The sequence below is a fragment of the Gasterosteus aculeatus genome, chromosome X, assembly GCF_964276395.1.
Source record: "Gasterosteus aculeatus chromosome X, fGasAcu3.hap1.1, whole genome shotgun sequence".
NCBI lineage: Eukaryota > Metazoa > Chordata > Actinopteri > Perciformes > Gasterosteidae > Gasterosteus > Gasterosteus aculeatus.
Window position 1 is genome coordinate 499441 of NC_135698.1, and position 17258 is coordinate 516698.

Below are 17258 nucleotides of genomic sequence, written 5' to 3' on the forward strand. Positions count from 1 at the left end.
TAAAAACATTTAGAATGGAAGTTGTCAAGTCACCTAGATTAAGGAATGGCATCCATACGGTTAACAGCACAATCATTGGAACAACCGGGAACTGTTCCAACAAAGTTAGCATTTGACCTGCTATGTTCAGCGCCATCGGGGGCGGGTTTCATCACGGTCTCTGCCGTAAGAGCGGCGGTGGGTTAGCTAGCACAAGACAGTAAGACTGAATTATCTGCTCAAGTTGCATTTCTTTGTTTAGCCCACTTTGTTTTTTTCATGGACTGTTAAATGCATTTTGCATAAAATGTAGTCCAATATTTGAATTTTTTTATTGTTCTGTTTGACTGAAGAGCTGTCAAGTTATTTTAATTAAATTGCTATGTAACTTTACAGATGTGAAGATAAAAAAAAGTGTGTATGAGTATCTCATCATGTTAACGTACCGTCGCTTTTCCTTCCAATCAGAGCAGTGATGAGTTCCCCGTCAGAAGTATAACTTCTCCCAAACAAACACACGTGTAGAATACTGACCCCGGCGGCTTTCTTTTCCTGTTGCATCCAGATGAGAACAGTGAGGAGACTGAGGAGGACGACAACGAGGCTGAAGACAGCAAGGAGGCCGACTTTGTAAGTGTGTGTGGCTACTGGGTTTGTGCCTTTCATTTTGTGAGGTCCAGGGTTGCTGTTACACCATGCTGGTTACCTGACTCGATATTTTAAACTTTGCATTCTGAATGTAGGCTATGGGATTGAGGAACACAAAAATCACAGCAATTCTGAGTCAAGTGTCATGTGCGAGGACACACCGACCGACACACTAGCACCGCCAAATATCCAACCTCTGAGGAAGGCCGACCTGCTCTCCACAGTTGCCCCCATATAATTTATGTATTGTTTAATGTAAATGATGTACCGGACTACGGCCAAATTTTATATGTAACGTTACAAACTCTTTTGTTTCAAGCCAAACTACGATCTCTTTCCTCATCCTAACCAAGCAGTCTAGCTGCCTAGACCGATATTTGGTTTGTTTCAAATTACAACGTTAAGTTTCACGTTCCCGTTTGCAACATGGCAGTCGCGTATTTGTTCTTCCTAGCTTCTTTGTTCCCAGTGGGACTACTCCAGCAGCATGTCCTGAAAGCTTGTTATCAATCATACCGTCCATCTTCTCATGGATAAAGTAGCATACATCTATAATCTCTGACCAGGCCTGGTTCCATTCTACACCCAGGACTGTCTGGCCCCCTTTTCAACAACTCTCTTTAACCATGTAACTGTTTTCCCTCCATCTGTTGTGACGCGTATGTCTGTAACTGTCCAGGATGAAGATTTGGAAACAGATCTCCACAAACTTCGACTTCGCCCTGACCCAGACAGACCCAAAGAGCTGCTGCCACAGTACAGCCGCCTCTGTCCTGAACTCTCACATGATTTCCAGGTACAGATGTGTTTGTGTGTGTGTTGTGTAAACTAGTTTCTTAAACAGCGCCAGAACCCATAACTTTTTATTCTGTATGCCTTGATTAAACTGTTGTCCGAAATAAACCATTTATTCAAACCACACTCAGACTAAACTACTGAACACAGAGCAGAGAGGTTGTAAGATCAGTATGAATACATTTTAAATCAAAGAATTTCAACATCAAATTGCCTGGGTTTTGTTCAGTGAATGTAGTTCACGGTGGCGCAGAGGTAGAGAGGGTGCGCTCAAAGTCGCAAGGTTGGCGGTTTGAGCCCCGGCTGTGTGGAAGTGTAGATCTAACCCCATGTCGACCTAACCCCTAACTGCTCAAAAATGTAAAAAGCCAAGGGTTTAAATGCAATGTAAGTCGCTTTGGATAAAAGCATCAGCTAAATGATCTGTATTGGAGGTAATTGGTGGTGAGGTAAGGTAGATGTTTTTCCACCGACACTAATCCATTGTTGGTATCAGACTATTTGGGAGAGACAAAGTGTTGGGTCTTCCCGGAAGCAAACTTAAAAATATTTGTTAGCGACTGTGATGGAGGCAAAGCAGCGAGTATGCGAGGAGTTCGGGGTAACTATGGTGAAGGACTTTCGGTCAGCACCAAAGTGCTTCTGGAAGACCATCCGGCACCTCAGGAGGGGGAAACGGGGAACCATCCAAGCTGTGTACAGGGACCCTGTTGACAGTGACTGAGGAGGTTATCGGGCGGTGGAAGGAACACTTTGAGGAACTCCTGAATCCAACTACTACGCCCTCTTTGGTAGAGGCAGAGCTGGAGGCGGAGGAGGGGTCGTCATCAATTGGCCTGGTGGAGGTCACTGAGGTAGTCAAACAACTCTGCAGTGGCAAAGCCCCGGGGATTGATGAGCTCCATCCAGAGATGCTAAAAGCATCTCTGGAAAGAGAGCAAAAAGGGGAAAGTGTGTGCCAATTACAGGGGTATCACACTAAGTCTACTCCAAGGTGCTGGAAAGGAGGGTTCGGCCGATAGTTGAACCAAGGATTGAAGAGGAACAATGCGGTTTCGTCCTGGTTGTGGAACAACAGACCAGCTCTTTACTCTTTCCAGGACCGTGGAGGGTGGTTGGGAGTATGCTCATACAGGCTACATGTGTTTTGTGGACTTCGCCGAAGGTGTATGACTGGGTCCCCCGAGAGAAACTGTGGGACATGCTGCGGGAGAACGGGATGAGGGGGTCCTTGCTTGGGGCCATCCAATCCTTGTACACCCAAAGCGAGAGCTGTGTTCGGGTGCTCGGCAGGAAGTCGAAGGCGTTTCCGGTGGGGGTTGGCCTTCGCCAGGGCTGCGCCTTGTCACCAATCTTGTTTGTGGTCTTCAGGGACAGGATATCAATGCGTAGTCGCATGCGGATCCCATCGCTGCTTTTTGCGGATGATGTGGTCCTGATGGCATCTTCTGTCTGTGACCTCCGGTATTGCACTCGCTTTACCGCACCGTTGTGACGAAAAGAGAGCTGAGCCGGAAGGCAAAGCTCTCGATCTACCGGTCAATCTTCGTTCCTACTCTCTCCTATGGTCATGAAGGATGGATCATCACCGAAAGAACTAGGTCACGGGTACAAGCGGCCGAAATGGGTTTCCTCAGGAGAGTGGTTGGCTTCTCCCTTAGAGACATTCGTGAGGAGCTCGGAGTAGAGCCGCTGCTCCTTTGCGTTGAAAGGAGCCAGTTGAGGTGGTTTGGGCATCTGGTGAGGATGCCCCCTGGGCGCCTCCCTAGGGAGGTGTTCCAGGCACGGCCAGCTGGGAAGAGCCCCCGGGGAAGACCCAGGACTAGGTGGAGAGATTATATCTCTGCACTGGCCTGGGAACGCCTTGGGATCCCCCAGTCAGAGCTGGTAGAGGTGGCCCAGGAAAGAGAAGTTTGGGGTCCCCTGCTGGAGCTGTTGCCCCCGCGACCCGACCCCAGATAAGCGGCTGAAGATGGATGGATGGTTAGTGACTGATTAACTTGTCATGTTGATTTTTAAATAGTTTGGGAGCATTAATGTAAGATTACGTCTAAGGAAGAAGGCCTGCGAGAAGAAAGGAAGCATTCAGAGTGATCTGCATACTGATCACCATCATGACTCCTGATGATTGCTGATTGGAGAGAGCGAGAGGCAGGAAATGACTTGTTTAACATTTGAGGGCGATATATATAGTCCCATTCACCTGTGTTCCTTCCTGCACCATGATGCCCATTATGAACGACGTTTTGGACGAAGAAGCACTCGTATTGAGACGTGTGAGAGGATGTTTGGGGTCAGATCATACCAACGTGAAGCTCTCACCATCCCATAGATGTCTCTATGCGCTTTTTTTGCAAGCGGCATATTTTTATATGCCGAACCTGTAAATAAAAGCACTATTTGCCGTACTGTCAGAAGTGTGTGTTTGGAACTGAAGTCCTTGGCACACATCCGTATTACCTTTCCTGGCCACAGAAGAATTTTTTACATCAAAGAGGATTTCCACAAGATTGCAGGTAACATAAACATAAAATATGTGGGCAGGCATCTTGTAAGTCATTTCTACACCATTTGCAAACTTACCAGCCTGCAAAATGTGTTTATTTGATCTTGACTTGTTTGTTCTGTAAGAACAGTAATTTTAGAAAGATATTTAGAATGTTTTTAAATCCTTCCGCATTCAGTCGGTCCGTGATTGTCTGCCAGGCCTTTTCTCTGTTTAATTACAGCTGCCGTTTTCCCTTTTGTATATTAGATGATGATATTAGATTCTACTTTTGTGCAATGCCCCCCTGATGTGCTGCGCAGTGTGCAAGATTAGCCGTGGACAGACAGACAATCCGCTGGCGGGATCACAATTGCAATGTAGGCCTGTCTTGATCCTCCTGAATGTTGGAGTGTGTGTGCATGTGTGTTAAAGAAAGACAGAAATAGATTATGTCAGAGACAAATGGGAGATAATGAACAAGGGTCTCGGTCCATGATAATGTTTCATGTCATAAACCACAGGATACCATCTGACTTGACTGATGACAAATGTGTTAATATCTGACTCATAGGAATCACATTCATGCTAATTCACCAGAATATATTATGAGGATAAAAAAGTTTAAAAAAAAGGAAATCCCCAGATTCCCAAAAAAATCCTGATTATTACATACTCTGTTCCCACAGCCAATACGCCGGGTGCTATTGAACGCATACTATTTTTCCCATAGTGAAGAAAGCTATGCTTTATATCTCAATGCATTGTGATAAACTATACAGGTCATTTGTCCGGCAGCTGAATTTGTCTCGTTTCCAGCCGGGTCGCAGCAACCAACATCACCGTACCTGCAAAATCCCTAGCCTGAGCCAGGAGTTAGGTCCTGGCTGGGGGAACTATTGAGGCTGGACCCCCTGTCACAAACTGTGCGGGTAATACTTGCGCCTACCTTCTTGTAGAAAAGAGCGGCTTCTGACTATGTACAGTCACCGACGTGAAGTCAAAGTCCTGCAGTGTTGCCATTGCACTTGTGTTTTGTCTCCAAGGAAGAGTGGTTCCCGTCCGTCAACCTCTGTCATGTTCCAGGGTGCGTCACCACAGGCAGCTACCTTATTTAGTGCCCAGAGGGCTTCCATTCGGGCCCTCTCTGTAACACCCTGACAGGGTGTTAGGTCACTGTTTGTTTTCTGTTGTGTTTTCTGTCATTTACCCTACCGCTCGTTTCACTGTATGACTACCCGTGTACCAAACCCCTGCCTGAAGTAAAGACATTGTTTTTTTGACCCTGACCACCTCCCCTTCGGTCTGCTTTTGAGTCCAGGTCCTTGTGGCCCCAGCTCCTTAACACTCTCCATGGGTGCTTACAGGATGTGTTACTGCCGCCCTTTCCTCCCGTAATTGCAGTGCGAAAGATACTGCTGCACTTAGGCAATTGGCTAAGTGTGGCCAGCCTGGCACCACAGGACACTGCTTAGCTCCTCTCACGTGGCTCGGTGGGGCCTCAAGGTCAACACGGGAATTACCCTAGCCCTTCTCAGACCACTACCCATAGCAGGAGAGGCAAGGTCAGGGCAGGGAAGTGCGGAATACGAGGTGGTTACTTGTAATCCTCGTGACTCGTGGCTGTTGATATAAGTCATCCAGTGTGAAGCACTGCCTCTGGCGGTCAGCAAGGATGAAATAGAACGAAAGTTAGGTATGTAACTGCGGTTCTATGAATCCTGGCTGAAGCTGCTGCTGCGGTAATTGAGAAATTGCAGAGCGGGGCCCCAGCATCTCGGTGCTGGGTGCTCTGGCTAAGCTGGTTGGAGAGGTTGAGGATTGTAGCTATGAGCTGGCGTCCCGGTGCTGGTAGCTTCAAATAGTGTGGGTGGTAGCGGGGATTTCCATTTGGTGTTGCAAGGCACTATAGCACAAAGACGGACATGAACACTAAAGTAAAATGAAAGACGTTTGACGTTTTACTCCTTAAGATCATTTCTGAGCTGTCCAGACACATGTCCAACAGAGAAAAACACACAGGTTGGAATCCATTTGCAACTCACATTTCAGATATTCACTTTATAAGGAACAGAAGCTTCACACTTCAAGGTTCGTGGAGCAGAGGCAGCGCTGGCCTGAGGCAGCTGCTCAGAGACTCTCAGACACCTGGGGGCCCGGAACAAGCAAATTACACATGTAGAACAGTCTGTCAGCTCCACTGCTCAAATTTCAAATGAGATTTTTAAGCTCATTGGCAAATTGTGCCTAACAGATAGTTAAAGATGATGAGTTGCATATATATATATATATAAAACATATCTTTGTGTGTGTGTTTATACTGCTGACGTTTAACCTTTTGACCTGGAATAACTTGACATCCTCCAGGAGCCAATGAATATTAATGTGTAAAAAGAGTTTATATAATTTTCCTCATGGCAAATATAGGATTAAACTAATAAGCTGTTGTTACATTCTGCCCGTGCCTGGCCATGCAACAGAGAGGGAAGACCACGCGGATGAGTTGATTGAAAGAAAATACCGTTTATTAAGGACAACGAATGAGCAACGTAAAGTAAATAAAGTCAGTACAAGTGTTAGTCAGGAGAACTGAAAGCGTATGAAATCAGGGTATATGAAAAGTCATGTAAAAGGAAACTAAATCAGCAAAACAGTGCGGGAGAGAAGGACAAGCGGCAGGGTCCACCAGGTCTCCCCAGCTTTTAAACCCCTCAGGATACCTAAAGCCATCCCAGGTGTTCCTGGAAGGAATCATAGGAAACCCGTCACACCTGTGCTCCGCTCACCTGTAGGGGAGATGCAAATAGACCAAACGAGGAGGAGGAGCCGGCAGGTCCGTAACACTGTGCAGCAGGCCACAGCTGGTACTTCAAATCGTGCTGCCACACAACATTTTACACAAAATGTACAGATTTCAATTGAATCTGACAACAAACAGAATTAGGAAGTTTTCATTTGACCTTTTACGATGGTTTAAAATAAAATGATGGCTAACTTACTAACTTTAATTCTTTGGATATAACCATGAAATGTAACTTTTCCTCGATATCTGGAGTGTTCTTGAGGTCTCCTGACATCCTGAAATACCCGTATGAGACAATATAATTTAAGTTCAACCTAAAACATTTGTGTCCCACAGGAGCTGGGTTTGTGTTCTGAGCCAGAGAAGAGCTCAGCGGCATCATCGACATCAGACGGGGACGCTGCGCTGCTCAACGGTTCACAGTCCCACCTCTCCGGGACAGACGGTGGGTGGAGCGATTCCTCCACCTCTTCGTCAGCGTCAGACCCTGTGGGACACACAGCTGGTTAGAGGCGGCAAATTTCCTATTAATTTTAAGATGAAGACGAGATCACCCACTTGCAGATGGCTCTGAATAACTGCATAACCTCTTCTGAAAAAATGATGCAAATTATCTCCTAATTATCAGCAATGTTGGTGGTCGTAGATCGAGTTCACTGTAGACGCCACGTCCGTCCCATTCGTGTGCAGCCACGGACACTATTTCAAATTTTGCATTAACTTTTGGTTAAAGGCCACTGATATACCTCCAACGACGTTTGCATAACAAACTTTTCTTCTACAGAAACGTATATGACATTAACAGGATGAAATTGTCAGTTCAAAAAGTTATTTGTTTTTGGTCGCCACCAACACCTGAGGGGAGCATTTGTCTCTTTAGCTGCTACATGTTCCACCACGTCAGTGCTGTTAGTTTCATTTAGTCCAGGTGAGCTTTGGAGGTGTTTTTAGTGGAGCTGTGGAAGAATAAAATGGTTATGCACAGCAGCTAATACAAAACCACCTTCATACCATAAATGAACAATGTCTGTTTAATAAGAAGAACTGTACTATCAGATCCAGATGTCTTTGGAAATGAATGCTGATATTCTAAATAGAAATAGCAAAATATTATTCTGGAATATTTATAATATGTTTAATGTCCTAATGCCAGCTATTGATCAGATAAAAATGCAAATGATTTCATACTCCTTTTGTGGAAAAGAGACCATTCAAATGACCAATTTTCTCTCAATCTCTCCCCAGCTCTTGCCCAATTAGAAGCCTGTGATTTCCACAGTCACAGAAGCATCCTCAGCACCGGCCCCAGCTTCAGGACCAAGGTTAGAGAGGCAAGGTACGCTCACACTCAATATTCTCTCGGCACGGATGTATAAGCATAAGGTATTTGTCACGCTGTGATAATGATGAAGGAACAATTCATCTGAAGGCAGAAGGGAACGAGGCTGTAAGAACTCATCGAGGACACTGGCCTCAGCCCTCAGTACGAACTGAAGTCAAGTGACAACTTGGAGCATAAAGCTTTAGCATCGGCGATGGACTATAATGGATATTTATCGTTGACCATTATCTTAACTTCTCCTCACATGGAATCCATGGACAAGTTAGGATGTAATGCCCAGATTGAGCAGCTAGCTCAATGACTGAAAACACTGTCGTAAAGTCTCTCTGTAGTCAATTTGTCTGTTTTGTGTTCAATTTGCGTCTCTTTGTAATCTTGAGTCTCTCTGCTTGTATACTCCGTGTCTTTAAATCCTTTAGCAGCAAGTATTCGTCCCCTGCGTAGTATATATACTTTGTTATACATTTTTCTTTACCTATAGTGGTGAAGCCCCCTGCGTTCAGAGTGGAGAGGATCAGGACGAGGAAGATGCAGATGAATCCCACCATGGTTCCATGATAGACAGGTTATTGGAGGAGCATGGCGCCTGCATCCCCCATCACGAGCCCAAGCTGTACCGCGCCGCAGCTGCCAGAACCAAATCTATTCCAGGCTTCAGCCTCCTGGCTTTCCCCGACTTCTGGGGGCACCTCCCGACGCCAGGACATGAGCCCATGGCCCCGCGCAAACCCAACGTACAGAGGTACGTTACAGCGCTCACCTGGTGTCTGGAGAAGTGTCGTGGTTCATGGGTTACGAACATTGATGACATGTAGAGATAAACGATCGTTTACCTTCATAGTCTCTATAGGAGAAGTACACGTATGTTTGTGTGGCGTGTTCAACGGCAAAACGCTTCACATAAAAGCAATAAAAGCTAAAAGAAAACAATTAACATTTACAAACAGTCATCAAAACATGAATCAATACATGGAATTTGGTCATCATCCTTGAATCTGGTTCAAATAAAGTCAGCAGCAAACAGTCTTCAGTCTAGGTTCTGGTAGTTGAACTGCACTGTGACATCATGTGTAGAGATATTTCAGCCAAGAGAGAATTCTTTACATTTGGCACCAACGTGGATTCAAGGAACGGATCCGATTTCTCAGGTGGACAAATGTACTGTTCCCTCCCAATTTTCTTGTCCTTAATTCATGCATTGAAATGCTAATTGGGACAATTTACACAAATATCTAAAATAAGAAGATTAAGTGATGACACATGATGGAGGAGGCATACGACCCTGGAGCAGTAATTCCAATTCATTGATCTATTGAACCTTTTCTTGTGTGTATTGTCCGTGGCCATGTGAGTAATATTTACATTAGCACCTATGTTATTTGTGTGTATATAGAGTGTTTGTGTGTCTTCTTAATGTCCCTCCCGCGAGGAGGCCAGCAGACGCTGACATTTAAAAATGTTAAATATGCAATTTCCCTCTGAACCTAATCTAGTTTTGTTTCCTGTCTGTTGCCGCTCACTTCAGGGAAAAGAATAGGTTTTATTTGGTTTTGCAGTCCCTTCCAGACATAATGTTAATGCGATTTGGGTTTTTGCTTTGTAACTAAATTGTCTGAGGTGTAGAATGACATCAGGCCTGAAGCAAGAGACCTTTCAAACCCCGTGTCATTCCGACCCCAGATGTTCTCCTGCAGTCCCTTGACTATGTTTCTAAAAGGGTTTAAACCCAAAATATCTTCAGAAAGTTTGGGTTAAACAGAACATCTAGAGTGGTCAGGCTGGAGTTAACGCTGTGTGTTTGCTGGAGAAATTGAAATAATAAATCAGCATCAGACAGATTTTCTAATGTTTCTTTCTTTTTCTAAATCATTGCAATCTTTTGCATCTTTCTAACAATTGATTCTCGCCATCCTAGAAATTATGTGAGGGTTTAAAAAGTAAATTATGATATATATTTTTGCCCCAAAAAGCTGTGCCTTATTCATAAAAAGCCACTGTACAAAGGTGTGCTATACTTAAGCAACAAGGTATGAGTGGCTGTACTTTATGTCCAATAATGTAACAGTTTGGAGGTGTTGTTAGGCAGTAACCCTCAATATATATATTATATTATTATTATTATTATTATTATATTATTGGACGAATAAGTACTGCCTAAAGTACCTTATTGCTTTTATAAAATAAATCATAATTAGTAAGTAAATGGCTGCCCTTCAGCACAAAATATTTGTAGCACCAAACGTTGTGTATCTCATTTCCGTTGTCTAGAGGAAAATAGTCCCCCTACGTGCACGTAAACAGCATCGGGTCCCACAGCATCACATTCATTCACATCGCTCATGACGTCCACCTTAATTGTCCGGTTGCCAAAGTTCGCATTGCCCCAAACCGATCAAACCGATCATTTGGGGTTTTTTTGGCAATTGCCACCAAGTTAAAAGCTAAAATGTGAACGATCGTGCAAAAATCGAACCTGTTACTTTGAGCGCGCAGTGATATGGAACGCCCGGGTCAATGTGAACAGGTGCTGTACATTATCGCCCAATAATGTACTCCCCATGACGCACTTTATCAAAAAAATCAAACTGACATATCTGTCTCTTCATTTAACCCTCTGAAACGTCCATTACTTCTATCAAAGCGTCTTATTACACGCAGCTCATTAAAAAATACTTCAATGCGGTTTTTAAAGTTACCATAAGAAACTGTAAACTGATTTCTCAGCCTGAAGATTGTCTGTTTCTAACGCCCGCTGACTAGTTGCTCCAGTGAAGTTGAAGGTTTACTAAAAATGGACTCTTGTGCTCAGAAAAACTCTTTTTTTTCCACGGGGACCAACAAAACGTAGTAGTTATTAAGATATTGAAGAGACGATCTCAGTTCAAATACCGTATGCCTGTCTGTGCTTTCCTTTATCAGGCAGAAAGTGTTTGAGGATGTGCAACGCTTTCTGATTACTGATGGAATAATCAACCAGGTAGTGTTTGACCTGGAAGACAGCAGGTAGGTACACGTAGAAGAATAAACACACACAGCACAGACTTTAATTAACCTTCACAAGATTAACGTTTGGATTGTGAACATTTCTTCTATCAGCTTTCTTTATTTGCTGAAATGGGAAAATGAATAACATGCCCCAAATGCATGTGGCCCACTCTGTCTCCTTGTCTGCCAGTCTCCAGTGTCCATCTGATTCCTTGAGGTTTTTCTCAGGGTTTGAATGTGGGAACCTAAGGAAGGCTGTCCGGGTCCGCAGGTACACTGTGTCAGTGAGAAGCACAGCAATAAAATGACTCAACAGTGCTACTATTACTGCATTATGTGCTTTTCTTCTTCTCTCCTTCTCTAGATGGGAATATGACCTCATATTGAATGCAGATGTTAACAGCAGCCAGCACACCCAGTGGTTCTACTTTGAAGTCAGTAACATGGTGGCAGAGGTTCCCTACCGCTTTAATGTCATCAACTGTGAGAAGAGTAACAGCCAGTTCAACTATGGTGAGAACGTGTGTGTGTGTGTGTGTGTTTTGTAATGACATCCTTTTGAACGTCTCATTCAAGTTTACACTTTCGTGCATTCGAGGATTCAATGATGTTACCAGGTAATATTTTCAGAGACAAAGCAGGCAGCTGTCGTGGCCCTGCTGTCCGCCAACAGTCTTAACCAACAGTATGTGCTAGTAACTCGTGTTAACCGTGCCAAAAGCAGGCCAATGTGCTGCATTTACACCCCTGTTGGGGTCAATGGTGACAACTACATGGAAAAACCCTGCGATTCACAAGATGGTCACTTGGTCTGCGTTTTATTCAACTCCAGCTCTTTCCCCACCAGAGAGGTTTCAGTTCAACAAACAAGCAAATGCCAGTTGTCTGCCTCCCGAGTCCAAGTTCCCCCCCCATACATACAGTTGCAACGGTCCACATGTCATGAGTGGCCCACACATTCTGAGGTGCAACTCGTCAGATATCTTCAAATAAGAAAGAAACAGCTTCCCAGAACCCAACGAATTGGGTTCTGGGAAGAGCTTGGTGACATCATCTCGTCGGCTCATGTGAGTTGTCAGTGGGGAACTATGATTACACAATGGACATTAACAAGTCCCGTCTTTGTTGGACTCATCCAACATCATTTGCTCATAGGGCGACTGTGGTACAGAACAGGGCTGTCTTTCAATCAGAGAATCGACGGTTCTGTGTCCTCAGGCAATGTACTCAACCCCAAACTGCTCCAGCACCTGTATGAATGGGTATGAAGACACAGGGCACAGGGTTGTTTCCTGCTCCAGGTGCCTGTTGAGTTCCATACAAATAGTGGTTGGAATTCTTCTTGTGTCCAAGGAGGCTGAGTTTCTACTCGCCTACAAACACGCCAACTACACATCTCCTAGAATAGAAGCCGTCTTCATCTCTGCATTAGTGGAATGTGTAAACATGGGGGGCGGGGGCAACATGCATCCTTCGTAGTCCGAACACTACTTTTGATCTTGAAAGAAGCAGCCTAAGCCCTACTGTCTGTACTTACCTTTCACAATAAAAGCCCTTAACCTATGCACTATTTCACTAAAAGGAAACAGTACAACAATTAAGCTGGCACAGGCTGCCAGATGCCGCTTGGTTAATAGGATCTCAAGTAGGAGAGGCAAGCAGGCGAGTGGAAGGGCAATGATGCTGGGGTCACATGACCAGGTCCAGGTAAATGGAACATCATGAAGACACAGCTCTGATAGAAAATTGTTTGGTAGCCCAAAGAAGACAAATGACCACTGTCTCAGGCAAAGATAAAGTGCTGGACGGATTATGGACCTTGAGCACAGACGTGTAGAGGCTCCACCACTTATGACACACCTGTTGTTGTAGTTGGTCTGCGTTTTATTCAACTCCAGCTCTTTCCCCACCAGAGAGGTTTCAGTTCAACAAACGAGCAAAAGCCAGTTGTCTGCCTCCCGAGTCCAAGTCCCCCCCCATACATACAGTTGCAACGGTTCACATGTCATGAAATGGCCCACACATTCTGAGGTGCAACTCGTCAGAAATCTTCAAATTAGTAGTTAGCCTCTCGTTGCTGTTGTTTTGTGTCTCTTTGTCGCTGCTGCATCTCTGTGGCTTTGCGTGTTTGTAGTTATTTTAAATGTTTATCTCTTTGTGGTTGATTTGTGTCTCTTTGTACATTTTCGGGTTTCCTCAATTTTTCAGTTTTGGTGCATCTGTAGTTAATTTTTTCCTCTTTACTGTTGGGACGTGTCTCTTTGAGTAACATTTACAAGGTAGGCCGTCTCAGTGATCCACTGCAGCTTTGCAGCCTGGATTCACTTGGAAGCAATCAGGGAGGAAGTAAGAGAGGCGCTAGAGAGACGGACGACGACAAAAACCGGATTCTAAATGAGTTACTAACAATTGTTGTCGAGTTGCTAACAAAATTGAAATCTGTGGAAGGCGAAAAAGGAGAAGGACAAAGATGCTGACTCACTTTGTTAACAATTTAGTTTGAGAAGGGTTACATAAATGCAATGGCATTACACAAAGTGATAGAAGTGTAACCATCTATTGCTGAGTAAAGTAACAGAATGGCGACCTTTGGCCCACTGCTAAAAGTGCTCGTATTAGCAGTACTGTGGAAAGTAACACGCCATGTCCACTTGGAAGGGAGACTACTTATCGCCAAAGGCATCTCCAAACATGCTGAAAACTCTTTAATGGATTCTATGTTTAAAATTTAAATTGACACTTTACAGATTTTTTTGAATTATCTTTACATCCTGATAGAAATCGCTAAGCTAAAGGCCTTAGCAAAGAACAGGAAACCAAAAAAGTGGCATCTGTGGTTGTCACGGGGGGGTAATGTAGGTGTTACGAAGGACGCTCCCGCACCGCCTCCCTCTCGCCATCGGAGGGACCCCTCTCCCGAGTACTAACTGGTTTCGAACTCCATCTCCCATCATGCTTCACACCTGGGACTGATTCCACAACACCACTGATGACACACACACCTGCACCTCATTGACACACACACCTGCACCTCATTGACACACACACAAAAGCCACTGACACCCACACACTCACTGCGAAGTCTTGATTCTGCCCCGGCTGTCATTTCTGAGCGTTTCCTCCTAGTCTTGATCCCTGTTTAGTGACCCCGGACCGTACTGCTGATTGCTCTCTGCCTGCCCCGACCCCTGCCTGCCCGCTGACTACGATCCTGTCTGCTCTACGTTGCCCTGTCTGCTGTCATTGACTCTGCCTGTCTGATGCTCTAATAAAAACCTGCGAATGGATCCCTCCGAATCCGGCGTCTTCTTACAGAAGACTTCGCCACTCACAGATCCAGCAGGCCTCGTACACCTGTCTTCGGAGCTCTCCGCTCAAGCCACCCAGCTGGCCCCGCACCACCATCAGCTACAGCGTCTGACCACCCTCACCGAGGAACTAGTGCACGCACTACACGGGCTACGGGTATCAGCAGACGCCACGCCACCGAATCCTCCTCCCAATGCCTCCCCAGCGACCGTAAACCATTCTATTAATCCTCGTCTGGCTCTTCCGGAAAAGTTTGATGGCACTGCTGCAAAATGTAGAGGCTTTCTTCACCAATGCACACTCTTCGTCGACCAACAACCCTCGATGTATCCAACGGATTCGAGTCGGATAGCTTTCATCAGCTCGCTACTCACCGGGAGGGCGTTGGAGTGGGCGACCGCCGTCTGGAGACCCGACGGATCCGCGTTCCCCACGTTCACCAACTTCCTGCTACAGTTCCGCAACGTGTTCGAACACCCCACTGAATGCGGGGATGCCGGGGAGCAGCTGCTCGAACTGACCCAGGGGAGGAGAACCGCAGCTGAGTATTCTTTATCTTTCCGCACACTCGCTGCGCAAACCAACTGGGTCGAGGACACACTGAAGACCCTGTTTCGCAAAGGTTTGTCTGCCGAACTACAATCGGAGCTGGCCTGTCGGGACGAGGGAAGAGGGTTGGACGAATACATTAACCTGGCCATTCAAATCGACAACTTGATTCGTTCACGGCGTCCTAACCGGTATCCACCCCGGCTCACACGGGAGACCTCCGCCACACCTGAACCCATGCAACTAGGCGTCACTCGCCTCACTCAGGAGGAACGTGAACACCGCTTGCAGAAACATCTGTGTCTCTACTGCGGACAGACCGGACACCTGCGGGCCGCCTGCCCAGTACGTCCTCCTAACGATCCCCAATCGGTGAGTGCGATCCCCAAATCTAGCACACTAAATTCCTGCTTCATTCTACCCATTCGTTTGCTGGTTCGGGGCAAAGTTATCCCAACCACAGCGCTACTGGACTCTGGGGCCGCGGGGAATTTCATGTCACGTGAGTTTGCCACTAACCACCAGTTGAGGTTTAATTCTTGTGGTTCCTCCCTCACAGTGGAGGCGCTAGACGGCCGACCGCTAGGGGAGGGGAGAGTACAACACCTCACCGAAGAGATCAACATGCACGTCGGTGCACTACATTCGGAGAGGATCAAGTTCTACGTTATCCAGGCTCGCAACCACTCTGTGATTTTGGGCCTGCCCTGCCTACGCATCCATAACCCACACATCTCCTGGAGAGAGAATCAGATCACACAATGGGACACTTCATGTCACAACCACTGCCTAACCAGGGTACCCCGTGCACCCCATCACCCTCCAGAACCGGTCAACCCCGGGTCAACAGAACAGAATCTGCCACCCGAATACGCCGACCTCGCTGAGGCCTTCTGCAAGAGGAGGGCTGCTCAACTCCCCGAACATCGTCCAATCGACTGTGCCATAGACCTACTGCCAGGCACCTCTCCCCCCAAGGGGAGAATATTCCCTCTGTCACAACCCGAGTCACAAGCGATGAGGAACTACATCGAGGAGGAATTAGCGAAGGGGTTTCTTCGACCATCAACGTCACCGGCAGCGGCCGGGTTTTTCTTCGTTAAGAAAAAGGATGGATCCCTTCGCCCCTGCATCGATTATCGTGGACTTAATGACATCACTGTCAAGTATCGATACCCTCTGCCTCTCGTCCCAGCCGCCCTAGAACAACTCCGTCAAGCCCGATACTACACCAAACTAGACCTACGCAACGCATACAACCTGATTCGCATCCGTGAGGGTGACGAGTGGAAGACGGCATTCTCCACCACTAGCGGGCACTACGAATACCTGGTCATGCCGTTCGGCCTAGCGAACAGCCCATCCGTGTTCCAGTCCTTCATGAATGACATCTTCCGTGACATGCTGGAGAAATGGGTCATCGTCTACATCGACGACATACTGGTCTACTCCACCTCCATGGAGGAACACATCCAACATGTCCGACTTGTCCTGGAAAGACTCATTCAACACCAGCTCTATGCCAAAGCAGAGAAATGCGAGTTTCACCAGACCAGAACTGCATTCTTGGGGTATATAATCAGTCAGGAGGGGGTGGCCATGGACGAGAGGAAGGTTACGGCAGTGGCGAACTGGCCAGTGCCCCACACGGTGAAGGAACTGCAACGATTCCTGGGGTTCGCGAATTTCTACCGAAGATTCATCCGAAACTTCAGCACAGTGGCTGCTCCCCTAACCACCCTGACCAAGCGCCACACGCACCGCATCAACTGGTCCCAGGAGGCGCAACACGCCTTCGACGAGCTACGGTCACGGTTCACCTCAGCACCCCTCCTGCGACACCCCAACCCCGAGCTCCAATTCATAGTGGAGGTCGACGCCTCCAACATCGGAGTAGGGGCCATTCTCTCCCAGCGTCAAGGCACACCCGCCAGGATGTTCCCATGCGCCTACTTCTCTCGCAAACTAACCCCAGCCGAACGTAACTACGATGTGGGCAATCGTGAGTTACTGGCCATGAAACTGGCACTCGAGGAGTGGCGGCACTGGTTGGAGGGAGCGAACCAGCCATTCATCATTCTAACCGATCACAAGAATCTCGAATACCTTCGCTCCGCTAAACGTTTGGAACCCCGGCAAGCCAGATGGGCCCTCTTCTTCACGAGATTCCAGTTCACGGTAACCTATCGACCAGGCTCCAAGAATACGAAGGCCGACGCCCTCTCTCGCCAGACCGAGGGAGTTCCACCCACTGCAAGGGATAACATTATCCCGGAAAGCTTGCTCGTGGCGCCGGTTCAATGGGACATCATCACGGAGATCGAGCAGCTGAACCTTCGTCAAGCACCTCCCTCCGAATGTCC

General features: G+C 46.6%; 1 protein-coding gene across 9 annotated transcripts in view; it reads left to right on the forward strand.

The window, feature by feature from the left end:
- LOC120809651 (cytosolic carboxypeptidase 4) overlaps positions 1–17258 on the forward strand; it is a 77068-nt gene that overhangs the window by 24710 nt on the left and 35100 nt on the right. For 4 of the 9 annotated variants that reach the window (XM_040163620.2, XM_078081959.1, XM_040163622.2 and 1 more), the window contains exons 10-17: positions 545–609; positions 1307–1423; positions 7047–7215; positions 7956–8046; positions 8534–8794; positions 10972–11055; positions 11228–11308; positions 11402–11550. In XM_040163620.2, the coding sequence (XP_040019554.2) occupies positions 545–609; positions 1307–1423; positions 7047–7215; positions 7956–8046; positions 8534–8794; positions 10972–11055; positions 11228–11308; positions 11402–11550 (1017 nt within the window). Of the gene's footprint in view, positions 1–544; positions 610–1306; positions 1424–7044; positions 7216–7955; positions 8047–8533; positions 8795–10971; positions 11056–11227; positions 11309–11401; positions 11551–17258 lie in introns of all 9 variants that reach the window. The other 5 variants (XM_040163621.2, XM_078081961.1, XM_078081963.1 and 2 more) reach the window with 3 other exon arrangements.